At 38.0% G+C, this 17105-nt stretch overlaps 1 protein-coding gene across 9 annotated transcripts in view; it reads right to left on the bottom strand.

Annotated features, from left to right (window-relative positions):
* Positions 1–17105, bottom strand: part of DCAF8 (DDB1 and CUL4 associated factor 8) — a 48231-nt gene that overhangs the window by 6172 nt on the left and 24954 nt on the right. For all 9 annotated transcript variants that reach the window (XM_036755190.1, XM_036755188.1, XM_036755189.1 and 6 more), the window contains 5 exons: positions 15283–15393; positions 7126–7198; positions 6621–6678; positions 6089–6196; positions 4206–4336 (listed from right to left, as the gene is read on the bottom strand). In XM_036755190.1, coding sequence (XP_036611085.1) covers positions 4206–4336; positions 6089–6196; positions 6621–6678; positions 7126–7198; positions 15283–15393 — 481 coding nt within the window. The remainder of the gene's footprint in view (positions 1–4205; positions 4337–6088; positions 6197–6620; positions 6679–7125; positions 7199–15282; positions 15394–17105) is intronic.

Here is a 17105-nt window from a genome sequence, read left to right as displayed (position 1 = left end):
GAAAAGCACTTTATAAAACATTCAAACTGTATAAATGTGTGCTATCACTATAACACTTCAATGAATTTGTTTTCATTAATATATTCCTTCCAATGATGCAAGTACAAATCCATCTACCCTTTCTCATCCTATGTGATTTGTCATGCTTTCCCACAGATCTTTCACAAGGGGTCCATCCATGGCCCGGAGGGTTGGAGGTGTCTTCCTTTGTATCTTGTGAAATTGTGGGCACCAAAGCAGCAAAAAGGCTATCCAGTAGTTATCACTCATTTTTCTATAACTGTTCCATCTCCTTTCCCATTCATTTATTTCTTCAATTGTTAACATTTTTTTAAAGCACATCGTCTTTAGCAAATTGTAGCCTATTTACATTCACCACTGCCCTAATCTAACATTTTGATTCCTACAGGACTGTGGTACTGCATGATTCATCACCATAAAGCATCGCTGGAAGATTGATTTTTAAAACCGGCTTTTCTATTTGGGAGAAGCTTTGGGTCACTGAGAGAGTGGCACAATATCCCAAATGCAATCTGATCACTCTCTTGTATAAATTATGAGAATAGTTCACTATCCACCTGCATTTTATCCAAAATACATGTACTAATGGACCGGCTCTATTGAGCTGTCTCGCCAATTATCGAACTGGACAATAGGCATTCTTCATCATGGTTTTTCATGTGTGTACAGTAAGGCTGAACTCACCAGAGGGACTACAGACCTCACTTAGGAAACTCTGCAATGGTCCAGGGCATGATTCAATTGGCATGTTATCCACAAACAAAAGCATCTAAAGGGAATGCCTTTGTCAATTTGTACTCTGAGCTGGCCATTTTCCATAACAGCAGCAAACATCTGTGGGGAGCACGTCTCCCATTTTATACCTCAAATGACAGTAACAAACAACAAATGAAATAAACTATGTTGTTGCAGACATCAAGGAATATTTTACACTCTTCCCACATATGTATGGAATACACCATCAGAGAGCTTTCAAGCATATATTTTACTCTACCAAATCAAATGCCTTTTAAAATTAAACCAATAAACAATAAGCAACTGTAGGTTCTTATATTTAACTGTGCTTTTCAATCAACACTGTGACTAAAACTATAGTCTATCATAAAATGTTTTTTGAGAATGACTATCTGTGCCCATCTCATTTTTTTTCAAATCAAGGATGCCCTTCATACATGCTTAAGTGGTTTTTAAGTACTTTAGAGATGAGGTAGTCATCATATGGTTAGGTCATAATTGATAACTTACTAATGATTTTTGGCAACAATAAAATTTTTTTTTCTAATTGTTCGATATCTCCCCCCCTTTCAGATATCTTGAAAATCCCTCAGCATGCTCAAAACTGTGTTGATTCTCACATAGACTTCCCTCATATTGTTGGTCTAGTTTAGTGACAGCTCCTTTTTTTTCTTTTGTGTCATTTCTATATCCTTATGTAAGCACATCAGGAACTGTGATACTGACTCCAAGTTTGGTGGCCTTGTTGTCATTGATGATAAAACTGTGTTGTAGAAACCTTAACAGATCTTTTCCATTAAAAATCTGTTTGCTGTCCTTCAAGTTTCATTTCTAAATGTGCTTGTGATGATCTGGCTGAACTGGTTTAACTCATAAGCTTAACTCATTTTCCCTTCCACCATTCCTTGCTCATTCATGAGTTGAAAGTGCTCATAACCCTCCACTATACTTTGGGGTAAGATTTTATAAATAAATTTATATTCTAATCCCATGTTATATTTGAATGCTATGCTTCTGACTGGTAAAGAGACCAAGTATTTGTTGGCCTTCTTGCTGTGGTGACTGCTATATAAGTTAAGCTTCCAGAGAAAACAGTAATCATCTGTATTAATGGATGTTCCTTTATCCATTTCCCATTTTGGAGTCTTAATTAGCTTGTTAAAATAAGTCTTGTTTAATAATATCCTTTAATAATTAATCATTCTTTAATAATATGTCAATTCATTTCATATTTGTTCTTTCATCTAATTTGGTAAATTAATTTTAATCTTTACTCCAACAATTCAGTGGCTTAGCTACACAGAAAGCAGATTTGAAAACAATCTCTGTATCAGCAACCAGTCATTCTTTAGATGTTAACACAGTTAATTTCAATTTTGTGAAGTTGTTCAGTGTTCACCAATGTCCAGTGATTCTTGCCTGTATTCTTGAAAAAAATATTTCTGATATGCTAGAATAAGGTTACCAGAGCAATCTAAAAACTTGTGATTCTTGTTTTGTTATTTTGATCCTGAGCCATATTTCCAATACATTTTTTTTTGGTCATACACACCCTCCCCTCTCCAGACTCACCTTTTCATTATAGGCCCCAAGTATACTAAAAATATAAGTAGTCTTACAAAAGTTTTCATAGAATTTCTCTAATTCCTAATCCTCTGCAACAGATGTCTGTGCATAAATTATCTTCTTTTTGCTTATGTTCATCATAAACAACGGAAAAAAGCATAGGATAATATAAAGATGACTAAATATTTCATGAAATATTTCTTGTTGCCTCTCACAAAACCAACTCCATCAGCTCCCTTATTTGTACCTTCATGGAATGCCTGTCAGCCTTCCACTTAAAGGATTACTTCTTTATATCTTTTGGTTTCATTTATAGTGAGAATGTCAATATTGATAAGGTCCATATCCTCTGGTCAACAGATAAATGTTTATAGATGGTCTAAAAACAATTATTCTTAGCATGTTCCTCCTTCCTTCCTGCAACTCTGTTACCATCAATAAAGAATCTGAAGGGTGCTGCACAGGGCTAAAGGACTCTTTTTTTTTTTTTCGATGTTTCCTGGGTTTCCATGGCCAAAGAATCCACTGCCCTGTGGCCAGAGTACTAGTGGCATTCTGCTGTGTACTTAACTAGGCTGGTCCACAAAAAAAGCTGGTTACTGGGCCTATGCAGAAGCCTTTCTAGAACTTGAGAGAGCTTGTGTTCTGCCAGCACTGCCTTTAAGAACCCAGGACCTCCAAAGGAGGCAACAGCATTGGAGTAAAACTTGTAGGGCCACTATTATAAATAAACAAGAACAATTCATAATACACAAAAGAGGGTTCTAACTTTCAGGTATCACTCCAAGTAACCCTGGAGAAATTTGGAGTCTGTCAAGATAGAAGCAATGACGAAACATGCTGAAAGGCTGCAGGAGTCAAACAGGATACAGGTCAGTTCTTCCCAGCCAACCAAGTTTCAAAATAGTGAGCCTGCTATCACTCCCTACAGCTAGAGTTGGGTGTCTTTAGCTTTCAAAAAGTACTGGGTAGTCAAAGGTGAGCTTAGTAGTTGACTTTCTAATAATACAAATCCCTTTTGTTGTCCATAAGACTCAACCCATAGTCAGATAATATAATCTAAAACTAAAAGTAGCCTTAGGAGCTCATTAGGTCCAAACACCTCTCATTTTAATGATAGGAAAACTCAGATTCTGAGAGCAGTGAGTTGGGCTGGGATTCAAATTCAGGTCTTCTAACTCTAAATACAATGGTGTACTTAGCTTTTCCTTCTGAGGTCACACATACACACAAAGCAAGGTATAAGGAGACAGGGAAGGGAGTGAAAAGGATATAACCAATGAGATAACTACTTCTTCCTTCAGTGTTTCTGGAATCACATTTTTTCTGTCCCAACTCTACATAAACTTTATTGCATTTAAATGTATTTATGTAAAGCAAGAAAGAGGTAGCAGAGAATAGATCCAATAACACTATACTAGAGGACAAGGGATATTATACCAGGTACCTTGACAATAGCTCCCTTATTAGAAAATACAAGGGCTTAGCTTTAGCCTGTGGTAAAATGACTGCACGCACCTCCAAATCACTTTTTTTCCTTGTGAAAAGCTAGTGCTAAGAAGAGTTGTTGCACATAGGTAAGAGAGTATTTGTTATACATGGTTCCTATTTTCTTCTGGAGGACCCTGCCTTAAAGGGGGCAGAGATCTAAAAGAAAATTGGAGGAAGAAAGAAGAAAAAGAAAAAACCCTACAGAAACAGAGCAAGGTTGGCACATATTCCTCAAATGTCTTAGCACCTCTTAGCTACTTACTGTCTTCTATTTTAGCTGAATGGACCCCTGGGAGACAACCTTGCCACAAAGAGGATGTTATGTACTGCCTATACCCACCTTAGCGGTTGGGGGGCTGGGGAGCCAGCCAGACCCACCACACCACACTCACCACGCCTCCCTTGTCCCCTTCCATGAACTGGATGATCTGGCAGGACGATTTCTCCCAAAGGAAGATGTGCCCACAGTCGCTGCCGCTCACCACAAATTCGCTCTTAGGGCCATAGAAATTGACGCCTTTCACTGAAATGGGAAGTGAGGGGAAAGATTCCCTTATGAGGGTTGGCACCAGGCCTGTATCCATCTGCCTTGCTCAGAGCAAAATGCCCAGATATTCCAGCTCATGTTCCCCATTCAGCACCAGCACTAGTTCTAGCTCAGCTCTGAGCCAGTGGATCTTTCGTATTTATAAAGAACTCAAGTGAGCACATGCATATAGCAAATGGCCACAAGAGAGGGAACCACCACGACCCCACAGCCTATTTGTATTCTTCCAAATAGCTGCTCTTAGGGCAGGTACTTGGTAATCCATAATCAAAAAATGTTACAGTTGAGAAGTACTGTACAAACTATCCAAATCCCTCATTTAACAATGAGGAAATCAGAAAGGGAGTATGGTTTGCCCAAGGTCACACAACTTCTAAGTGACAGAGCTGGGATATGAATTCTGGTTTCCTGAGTCCAAGTACATTATATGCTCCACTACGCTACAATTCCTCAGTACCAACCTTAATCCGTCCAGTTTGATGATTCATGCAGGATAGCCATTATTAGCCTATTTGGCTATCTACTCATGGGTTTACCTAGGTTTATTGACAACTATATGAGTATTACTGTTCTATACCTTAGGAACTCACTTACTGAAAAACAAACAAAAAAAAGATCTCATCACAAAAAATGCTTTATCAATATTTTCAGAATCATCAGCTTCCCCAGCCTGATGAACATTTGTTTCACAGGCATCAGGAGCATTTAATCTCAACTAATACTGAAAATCAGAAAAAAAAAAAACAGAGAGAGTGAGAACTGTATTCTCTGTATTTAACAGGAATCTGAACTGCTACAATCAAGTTCTACAGCTGCCAATATTTTAGGCTGGTAACCTTGCTGTCCTCTCTCTGGTAGGCTGAAATCTGTACCAGCTTTTGCCAGTGCTAAGAAAAATAACACAGCTGAATGACCTAAGAATATTACACTCAACCCTACAACATCCAGGACAGATATGACGTCTAGGTCAGATAATAGATAATAACCAATAGAATAGATATCAATTTTCAGTGGCGCTCAGGGTACTGCTAACACCCATGGAAAGAGTGCTGGACTTAGGAGTCAGGAACACCTGGATTCAAATCCTACATCTGGATTCAAATCCTACATCTGGCATTTTATTAGCTGCACGGCCATGGGCAACTTACTATTCTAAACATCCATTTTCTCATCTGTAAAATAAAGATACGACCAGTGGTATCTCACAGATGGTTGTTGGGAGGTTCAAATGAGATAACTTATGTAAAGCATTACATAAATGCCAACTATGATCATAACCCTATCCCCACCACCAGTCACGTGCTCTCCCCTTTCACATGAATCAGTAGGGGTTCAGCATTGCCACCCACTTCCCTCTACTTTATGCATCACTGACTAGTACATTCATGTTGGTTTCCTACAATCCCCATGTGCCAAAATGAAAGGATTCAAAACCTTGATACAAAAACGTGGACAAGTTGCAAACTTTGTTCTATGACTTTCTGTATCAATAGTTAAAAGGATTCTCCCAGGTTCTTCCACAAACTGTATAAGCCTCTCCCCAAGAAACCCTTTGAGTCCCATTTAACCTGAATATTATAACCCAAAAAGATCTCCATTCCATGTGGAAAAGCCCTTCACTTCCCACACTAAGAGGAAGGGAATTCTAGTGGCTATCTACTGCAGGTCCTGCAGATGTCCAACTCCCCACAGAAAGAGTAAGCATGGGACATGTGTCAGAGTCTTTACCTGTAGCATTATTTCGGTGCCCCTTATATCTCTTGATGTACTGGGCACCATCACTGTGAGAAGAGTTGAAGAGATAAATGTCTTCATCATTGTAACTGGCAAGGAGCTCTGCCGGAAACAAGGGTATAGTGATGAAGGCATAGGAAGAAATCAGAATCATGAACTGGAAGACAGTTTCCTATTATATGCACCACACTGAAGATAGTGACCTGACCATGTGTCTAGGGCATACTATCCATGGAAAGCAGGGGTCTCAGAAAAATAACAGCTACCAACTTAGGGCTAAGTTATGTACATTAGGAACCTGGTAGGTGAAGGCAGTTAAGACTTGGGCTTGGCTAGGTACAACTATGACCTGCATATTCTGTAGGACCCCCTTGCATCTTCCCTAGATATGTTAATTGTTAGAATCCCCAGCAGCTCCACCCAGAGTTGTGACAAAGTGGTATGGTCTAAAACGAATATGCTCTTCATTTTCAACTGTTCCCTGGAGGGGTCGTGCTAGCCTATGACCCAGTCACTGCCCACATACCTGTGCCATCATGGCTGTACACAAGACAGGTGATGTTTGCTTTGGACTCACTGTTTACCTGCAACAAAGAGCAGACACTGACATCCAACCATTTGTCAAATTTCTTTACCTTTTCAGGAAAATAGATTTCCTTTTCAATTTCCCCTAAAATATTTACCCCTAAAAGAGGGACTGCAAACCACTGAAATGCGGCCTGCCATCTCTTATTAAAAGGGGTTCCAAGGCTCACAATAAAGGAACTGCTGAATCAGAGGAACAATGAAATCTAATCTAAGAATCTAGATGGCTGTTCATAGCCAAAATTAAAATGGATACAGAATTCTCAGAGTTGAAAGGGACCTCTAACAAGAATCTCCTCTACATTATACTCAACAAGTCATTCATTCTTTGCTTGAAGAACTCCAGTGAAGGGAATCTACTACCTCCTAAGGCAGCTCATTCCCAACTTTGGACAGTCAAAGTGAGTCAGGTAAGCCTAAAGCCAGCAATCCATCATGGACTTTACCAGGTGATGAGGACAAAATTTCTTCAGCACACCATTATTCTCATTCTCATCAATTTTACGCTGGTCATAAATCCTGTGGGAAGAAAAAGCAAGAAATCAATTTGTACATATGGCTGCTACAGCATTATATATTTCCTGGAAATGGGGATGCTAATAGCAAATCGAAAGAGTAACAGGCACAGAGAGAGGCAGAAGGAATGGTCCCTACCTGAGCCATTACTTACCAAAGACTAAGTCAGAAAATAAGCCACTAAACTGTACATACCTTTTGATCCAGTAACACCATTACCTGGGTGGCAAGGTCAAAGAGAGGAAAAAGTCCCAAAGAAAGAAAAATATTTATAGCTGCACCTTCTATATTAGCAAAGAACTGGGGGAAAAACCTGAACAAATTATTTATATTACTGTACCACAAGATATGAAGAATACAAAGAATTCAGAGCAACTTTGGGAGACTTGTAAGAATTGATGCAGTAAAGTAAGCAGAACCAGGAGAACAATTTAAATGATGACCACAACAATGTAACAAGGAATACAACATGGAGAGACTTCAGCCCTCTGATCAATGCAGTGACTAATCATGACTTCAGGAGACCAATGGTGAAGTATTTCTACTGCTTTTTGATAGGAAAATGCTGGACTAAAGGTCTTCCTGAATGAGGCATACATTTTCAGACCTGACCAACATGTCATTTTGTTGGAATAAACTTGTTTGTTTTAAAGGAGAGATCTACAGGAGATAGAAAGAAGCCAATGTGAAGCAACAGTGATGTATATATATATATATGTGCATATGTATACATTTATATATATGTGTACACACACACACACACACAGAAATGAAAAGAAGCAGCAATAAAACTGTTTTTCCAAACATAAATAGAATATCCCCATACATCGGTAATATGTTTTGCAGTGTATGCAGTCCTTTCAAACAGCCTCCTCTTCCTTTTCTCTTGTCTATCCAAATCCTAGTTATCCTCAGAGGCCCAGCTCATACTACTTTTTCCAAGAAGTCTTTCTCAACTATACCACTACAGTTACCTCACTTTTCTCTGAACTCCTATAGTACTTCTAATCTATGCTACTCATCTGACCTAGCATTGTCATTCTTTCCATAACTAGAATAAAAGTCTTTGAGGGCAGAGTTTATATCTTGTGCACCTTTTAATCCCACTTTAGTGCTTAGCCCTGCGACATGCTGCACACAGTAGATGCTCAATAAATATTTGTGGCACTTTTTCAAAGCTGTAGCTAGATTCATATTTACTACACAGATCTCTCTGCAGAGTGTGCTACCCAGACATATCCTTATTCTCTCTCCAACTTTCAAACATTTCTAAACCAGCCTAAGGAATATAGTAACACAAAGACTCATTGATTGCTGCCTCTTCCACTTGCCTAAGAACTTTTTTCCCCCCTTTACTTGCCAAAGCCTCCACAAAGTCCAATTCTAATGCCTCATTTTGGCCTAGATGTGATCCTGGGTTAATGAAGGTTATACCAGTGGAGTGCAAGTGTAAGTTCTACCATACTGGGAAGGCTTCAAGTATGATCCCACTGACAGACAGTATCTGCTTAACTAGATTCAGCCTAAGTACACAGAGCTTTATTACTAGCAGGCTGGCCAGCAGGTGATGAATTCTGCAAGCATGCAAACTCATGAAACAAAGAAATAACTTTTAGTCTTGTGTAGCCCCCTTCAGTTTCACCAGAGATGGTGGCAAAGTGGCAGCAAATGCTAAGAATTACTCATTTTTTACACTATAACTATTAATTTAGTTGCTGGTAATCTAAATATAAGATCCTAATCTAGTGGTCAAGCAGATATTCTACTGGCACAAATGATTCATATTTACCGTGATATTTTTGCTATAAATGAAACCAGAAAGCAAAAGAAGTTACAGAAACTATTATGGAGCTAGGGACATTCAAGGTACAAACCCAGAAGAAAAGCTCCAAAATACTGACAAGCAAAACTTCAATGTAAAACACAGCTGGGCACAAACTCAACTAGAATTCCTGGAAGAGAGGAAGTATGAGTTTAAAAAAAGAGTTTCAAATTGTTTTTTATAAATGAAATGAGAGCATTAGAACAAAAAAATTAGGGGAAAAAATGAGAGCTATGGAAGAACTGGAAAGGAAAATAATAGCTTGGCACACTTGCACAAGCAACAAACTCCCTAAAAATGAGAATGGATCAACTAGAAGCTAACAGACTCCATGAGGCAACAAAAATATTAAAACAAGATCAAAAGACTAAAAAAAAATAGAAGAAAATGTAAGGTATCTTATAACAAAAGCAACTGGCCTGTAAAATAGATTGAGAGGTAATTTAAGAATCACCAGACTATATAAAAACCATGACCAAAAAAGAGCCTACCCATCTTACTTCAAGAAATTGTAAAAAAAAAAAAAAAAAAAAAAAAAAAGTCTAGATTTTTGCCAAGAAAACTGTCCAGTACCAGAGGAAATAGAAAGAAATCTACCAATTACCTCTTCAAAGAACTTTCAAAATGGAAACTCCGAGGAACATTATAGTCAAAATCCAGAGCTTTCAGGTCAAAGAAAAAAAAAATATTGCAAGCAGTCAGAAAGAAAGGATTCAAGCATTAAGGCATCACACAAGATTTAACAACCACTAACTATGGTAGGAATGAAGAGCTTGGAATGAATATTCCCGAAGACAAAGGATATAAACTTACAACCAAGAATAACTTACTCAGCAAAACTGAGTATAATCCTACAAAGGGAAAAAATGGACCTCTAATAAAATGGAGGACTTCAAGCATTGCTAATGAAATGAGCAAACCTGTTTAGGAACTCTGAAGTATAAACATGGGAGTCAAGAAAAACATAAAAAGGTAAACATGAACAATCATTAGGGACTAAGCAAGGATAAATTGCTTACCTTCTAATATGGGGTGATGACATACTCCCTCTAAACCCTATCATCATCAGGGGTCACTGAAAGAGTCTAATTAGAAGGCCTGGGGGTGGTTCTTCTATTTCCTAATAATCTTCGGAGGAAGGGAGGGAAGGACTTATTAACTGCATACTATGTGCCAGGTGCTATGCTAAGTGCTTTCCAAATATTATTTCATTTGATCTTCACAACAACCCTGAAAAGTAGGTGCTATTATTACCCCCATTTACAAACTAATGAGTAAGGCAGAAGTTAAGTGACTTGCTCAGGTTCATACAGCTACAAAGTGTCTGAGGCTGGATACGAATCCACTGAGCTACCTAGATGCCTCTGTAAAGGGAAGAAAAAACAAATACGATGATGGGGAGGGGGGAGGGCTAAGGAAAATTATCTCACATAAATGGGGTGCTCAAGTAGAAATCTAAAGCAAGAAGGGAGAGGTAGGAGAAAGTTACTGACCCTTGAACCTCATTCTCATCTAAACTGGTGAAAGGAGAGAATACACACACAGAGGGGTAGAGAAATATATTTCACTCAACAGGGGAAAGGGGAGGGCAGCTTAATGCAGGGATTAGTCCTAAGCAAAACAAATTCTAACTAAGGATGTACAAAAACATTTAGAGCTCTTTTCATGTTAGCAAAAAATTGGCAACTGAGAGGCTGTTCATCAACTGGGGAATGGCTGAACGACTTATATCACACAAATGTGACAGAACACTATTATGCTATAAGAAATGATGAAAGGAGTAGTGTCAGAGAATTCTGGAAAGACTTATAGGAACTAGTACAGAGTGAAGTGAATAGAACCAAGAGAACAATTTATATGACAAAAATATTGTAAAGTAAACAACTCTGAAATTAGAAACTCTGATCTTTGTAACGACAGACCAGGATTCCAGATGTCTCATGATGAAACACACTACTTACTTTCTGATAAAGAAGTAAAGGACTCAAAATATAGAATGAAACATTTGAGTAAGGGGAGATGGGGAACAGAGATTTTATAACAGTTTTGTTTTTATTTCTCAGTTGAGGTGAGATAGGAGAGAAAGCAGATTTTTGCTATTAAAAAGAATTTATTTTTAAAAATGCAATGCTACCTTCCACCCCTAACTTGCCTTTTAGGTATCCTGTTTATTTTTATAAAGTGTATCCTTCCAGAGGGAAAAAAAGGAAGTTGAAGCTAAATGGAAAGAGGGCATATAGATTTCTCCTAGGAGAAACAAATAAAGGAGCTAGTTTTGTCACATGTTCAGAGGCAATTAAAAACAATGAGGAAGAGGAGAGCCAGCATTTATACAGTGGTTTAAGTTTTTTGGAAAAAAAAAAAAAACAAAACACCACCATGAAAACAGTTGTGACTTATCCACCAGTATCTGTTGAAGGGGATGACACTGAGAACTCTGACAAAGAATTTGGTAAGAGACTTCAAATTAAATCAAATTTATATGATGCTAACTCAAAGATGCAAATAATAAGATACATTATTAGAGCTTACTGTTTATTACTATTATAAAAAAGCACTTTATTCCTAAGAGCAAAATGCTGCCATAAAGCTCCCCTCTGACAAGGTTTTTCTCGAGCATATGTCAAAAATCATAAAAGATTTCTTAAAAGATCTAAGAGAATTTTGTTTGATACAACTAAGCAATCAGATTTTTCCCCCAATAAATTGGTTTTGCTAATTTTTCTCTTCCTCTTTTTTTTAATAAAAATATCTTTATTATAAGGGATGGCTTTTGAGAGGGAAGGGAGAAATAAAGGGGGAGAGAATATGGGCAACATAAAAAATAAAAGATGGATAAAAATGTATTTTTAAAAATTAAAAAAAATCAAGCAAAATATGATAAATGTCTTATTCCCACTAAAGGTATTTACCACTGTTAGTGAAGCTATGTAATACAGAGTTCAAATTGATGAAGTTATTTCTTTTATAAACTGGCAAGATCCTCAGGTACTCCTGATTGTGAATGACACTGTTTTGACCGAATCAGGTCCTAGAACACTGGACAGCTCCTAAATGAGACTCAAAAAGCTCAGAAGAGTTTAAGCTTACTTATTCACATATGAAAAACCAAGTGGAGGAAAAATGTCTGTTGGAATTATATGGATGTGATTTAACATACTATGGATAACACAAAAAACTAGTCCATCAGTACATATATGTTGGACAGAGAGGCTTCATGTACAACGAGGACCAAGAACTGCAAAAGAGGTAAAAAGAAGGCTAAAAAATTACAACATTTTAATGACCCTTACATCCCTCTACTAATGTTATAAGGCTGCAAGTCATGGAATATCAATCTCCAAAGATTTAAATTATTGTAGACTATACAAAAGACAGGTTACAACATGTGCCCAATTTAGAAATGTAAAGCACTCAACATCTCTTCAGAGAGATGTATGGCCAGAAAAGTAAAAGGGCCAATCTTACAGAGAGAACAAGGGGACCAAAGGACAGCTCTTGTGCTCTCTCGTATGCACTCAATGTCAAACAATGTAGAGGAGAGCCCCCATTATGCTGGAGAGATCCACTGTGCAGAATTTACAGGTAGAATTAGACAAAGAATTACATTACGGATGAACTGAGTTTTTTTTATTGTTAGAGAAATTACCCACATGGTAATAATCCACATGGATAAGATCACAGATCCATCAAAGTATCCAAGTAAGTACTGACTACCAGCACCAAATGATCTCTGCTGTTGATGTTAAGTACACACTACTTCCTCCATATTCTCGCCCCAAATTAGATCTCAGGTTTTAGGAACTAAGCACCCATGTAAGCAGTCAACTGTTTCCACTATATTCTCTGACAGGAAGCTCTTTGGTCCACAAAAGAAAACCAATGAGTTGGGTTTTTTTTTTACGTGAAATATTTATTCACTAATGTTTTCATTTTTGCATCTGAAATTAGGCCTTCTAGGCCTTTTTACAGAACAATTATGAGAAGGAAAGCCCCAACTATTCAACTAACTGAATCAAAAAGATGTCAGGGAAGTTCAGAGCAGTCAGCAACAAAACATCAGAGGAAAGCTGGTACACTAAAGGCCTATCTCCTCCCAGGAGGTTTAGAATGCCTCAAAACCTCCAGATCTTCCTGCTTAGCAAACAACCCATTACTTGTTGAGAACTGAAAACTACAAAGTAATGGTAGGTGCTGAGGCCGATAGTAAACAGTAGGCCTAAGTGCTGCTTCTTTGTGTTAAACCATAGGGCTGATCTGTAGCTTCATTTTCTCCCAGAGGGGAGTGTCGGCTTCAGAACAAGGGAATTCTAACTGCAATTTCCAATGTAACTAATTAACTCTGCCCTCCCTTCCAAAGAGCTCTCCTCTGGTTGGCAAATTTCTCAGAGATGAAAGTTATCAAAGAGAACCTAGAACTCCGTGCAGGAAATTACAATTCTGGATTTCCAGGAAGATCAATGAATGGAAGCAATTGCCTTGTTGAGGAAAGTGGCCTCAGAAATGAGAACTCAGAAGTCTTAACATCCTGTTCAGAGAGAAAATCTCTGCATTCTGTTGTATGCCTGAGGATCAATAAACTGAGGGAGCAGGAAGGAAGAGAGTTGTAGTAAGAACGGCTATTTTCTGGGGAAAAGGAAAAGATGAAAAACTGGGAGGAGTATATACACTTGGATTACCTGAGGCAGAAAGGTTGAAATGTTAAGGTCAGGACTCTGGAGCAAGAAGAGTAATTCATTCATATAACACTTTATGTAGCTCTAATGATATTACCTTGTATCAATATTATACTTAATACTTTGATTCTCATCATAACCTAGTGAAATAGGTCCTCTAGATTATCCCGCCTGTACATCTCTAGATTATCCCACTTGTACATGACACAGTGAAAAAATGCACTGACTTTGAAGCTTTAGGGCCCATGTTTGAACTCCACTTCTATCACTACCTGTATGAGGCAAATCACACACAATTTCTCTGGGTGTCAACTTCCTCATTTGTAAAACAAGAAATAAGAATACCAAAGGTCTCAAAAGTCTTTTCCCTCTCTAAATGTATGATCTTATAAGACTAAAGCTCAAAAATAGCAATTTGCTTAAAATCATAAAGCTAAGTGGGAGTGTTACACTTAGAACACAGATCTACACATTCCTACAGCAAAGTGTTATTACATCTGAATGATTTTTGACAATAAAATTAATTTTAGTATATGATTACAGTAATGTTGTCTTTTGTCTAGATAATGTTCCTCCTGATAGCAAGGCGATGAGAATGCAGAATGAGACACGCATTTTTGGAAACAGCCAATACAAGAATTTGTTTTGCTTGACTAAGCACATTTGTTGCAAGGCTTTTGTTTTTCTTCTTTTTTTTTTTCCAATGGAAGGACAGGGAGTAAGGAGAAAAAATTAATGCTTGATAACTGAAAAAAATTAAGTTAAAAAAAGATAATACTATTAAATCAATCATCAGAATTAGGGAAATGAGCTTTGAGGTTGATAGAAACGGGGCTGGATTTTCACCAATCTATAACCTTTGTTCTTGGTGCCCATTAAGCAAACGTACGTGTGTGTGTGTGTGTGTGTGTGTGTGTGTAAATATATAAATCTTCAGGAAAGCACATGAAGAGTTAAGGTATAGCTTTTCATTGTGGATCAAGAGGAAGCTAAGTGGATCCTAAGGAAACTGAATCCATTACCGTGGCCTCATCTGCATGTGACTTCTTAGTGGGTATTCCAACTCAGCTGACTAGTCACAGAGGGTTACAGTAATAAAAATGTGACTAGTGGAGATGGTGAAAGAAAAACGTATTTATTCAATTCTGTAAGTCAGTAATCCTGAGCACACTGAGTGCCATCAAGCCAGCTTGTTTTTTAATCTAGGATTAAAATTTTAAATTCGAAATTTCAAATTCGAAATCTTTATTCACTTATATAGAGCAGTTGAAAGAATATACTGATACAGTCTTTGCCTAGAAGCCCAGAGACCTGGGCATTACGTCTCAGTTGTGCAACCTTAGTCAATTCACTAAATCTCTCTAAGTTTTGATTATTCTCCTATTATAAACTAAAATATCATCTATGGCTACTCCTTTTCTCACAGACATAAAAGAAAATACTTCTGAAACCACTTTAAGCTCTTTGAATTAAAAGTAATAGTGAGTAATTCCTAGGTCATCTTATGCCTCTTCATGACAGCACTTGGCTTTTGGCCCCTTTGCCTATGCTACTGCCCTCCCTAGGGCTTCCCAGAACTAGAGACTCACCTCACAAATTGATCTCGCCCACCCACTGCAAATTGGTGAGTGTTGGCGGGGTTCACGTAGATTGTGTATAGCCCAACTTTCTTCTCCTTCTCCTTCGTCACCACCAGTTTCCTTTAAGAGTAGAAGAGCATACACAGTTACATTCCCCAAAGGGTCCAGATGGTCACGGCAAGTGAGAGCAGGGAGAGAGGCGCAGACAAGGCTGACAAGAAACCAAACAGATTCTCATTTGGAAAGAGAGAAAACAGCTTTTCTTGTTCCAAAGTTAAAAAAAAACACATACATTTACCATGTGTTACTTCAGAAATTTAAAAAATTTCTAAGGAGTTCTCTTTAGTAATGTGCAACTAATCATTTTCTGGAGTGTTTTTTGAGCCAGCACATTCTGAAGACACCTGCTACCTTAGTCATTCCATGACCTTTTTGCACAGAGACCAAAGGACTAAATCAACATGGCATCATTTCAAAACAACATTAATTTGTGATTATACAGATAATAGCATTCTCATCTAAGATATCCTAGGCCTTTACCTACAAATAGCTCTCTGCAACCCCTTAGAGAGGAAAAATTACAGACAGAGGGCTAAAACGAATCTTCTAGTCGCTCCAATTATGGTTTTCAGACAAATGTCACTTTGAACCAGACTTATAAATGTGTATCAAAAAATAACATGTCCTAACATTGCTTCCTAGCACAAGGAATGTAATCGAAGGGAAAACAGCATCCTTAACCATCCCTTGGAATCAAAACTGTGGTTTGTTTGTGGACTGCAAGGCTGACAAACCAGTCCTGGACATTCTTCTGACTACACCACAGGAAAGGCTGTCTCCTAGGGGGTATGAAGGCCTGCGGCCAACCTCCCTGACATCCTGGCCATGAAATTTCAGGGCTGGCCAAATCATGCAGCATGTCCCTCCTTCCCACAAAATTTTATATAGGTGCAATAAGATTAAAGTGAACATAAAGGGCAGGGGAAAATCAGTCACAAAAGGATAACATGAAGCCTGAGGACTGTGTGGGTAAGTCACAAGTTCAATGGCTTTTAGCAGCTTAGTGAGACTGCATGTATATTGAACATATCGATCTTTTCTTAGCACTAGTTGTCAGGTCCAATTCCTCCCCACTCAGGCAATCACCTTGAATCAGTGCTGAGACAGTGGGTACACAATATCATGATTTTAAACAATTCACTATATTCTGATGAAAGCAAAAATGGAGGCTTAGTAAGGGTAAGCAGGCTACTTGTGGTCACCTACAGCTTTTATCCAACATAGATTCTCCTGCATTGGTGAAATAGTCTCATTCTAAAACAGTGTGTAGGTTCAAAACTTGGACTAAAAAAATTGCCTAGATATAGTGTTACCTAATAGATTCAAGACACTGGAGAGCTAAGTGTCCATAATTTGTTCTAACTTAAGGGAAGACCTGAGGGAGCTGGGGCGCATCTACATTTTTTGGTATTCAAACCCCAGAACTTACAGCTCTACAACCAGTCAAAAAGGTGACATTACTAACCTGCTGCAGAATGTCAACGTTTAAAGGCAAGGCAGAAAAATCAAATAAACTGTAGAAGAGGTTTCAGGGCTTTGGTTTTTGTTTTTAATCCTAAACTTTACTCATTTCTGGTGCCATGGAAACTGAAAGATATAACACAACCTTGACAACCAGTTTCTTTGCCAAGAAGTTATTTTAGTATCCACTCTGGATGGTCAGAGCCACCTAGTCTGGAACTTTTCTAAGACAACTCAGGAGATTTTATTTCAAAGCCTTTACATCTCTTTCTGTTAAGTGAGTTAGAAAGAGATATCATTGTAGAGAATGG

Source organism: Trichosurus vulpecula, chromosome 4 (genome assembly GCF_011100635.1).
Source record: "Trichosurus vulpecula isolate mTriVul1 chromosome 4, mTriVul1.pri, whole genome shotgun sequence".
Taxonomy (NCBI): domain Eukaryota; kingdom Metazoa; phylum Chordata; class Mammalia; order Diprotodontia; family Phalangeridae; genus Trichosurus; species Trichosurus vulpecula.
Note: the sequence above shows the minus strand (reverse complement) of the source record. Positions and strands in the feature narration are given on the sequence as shown.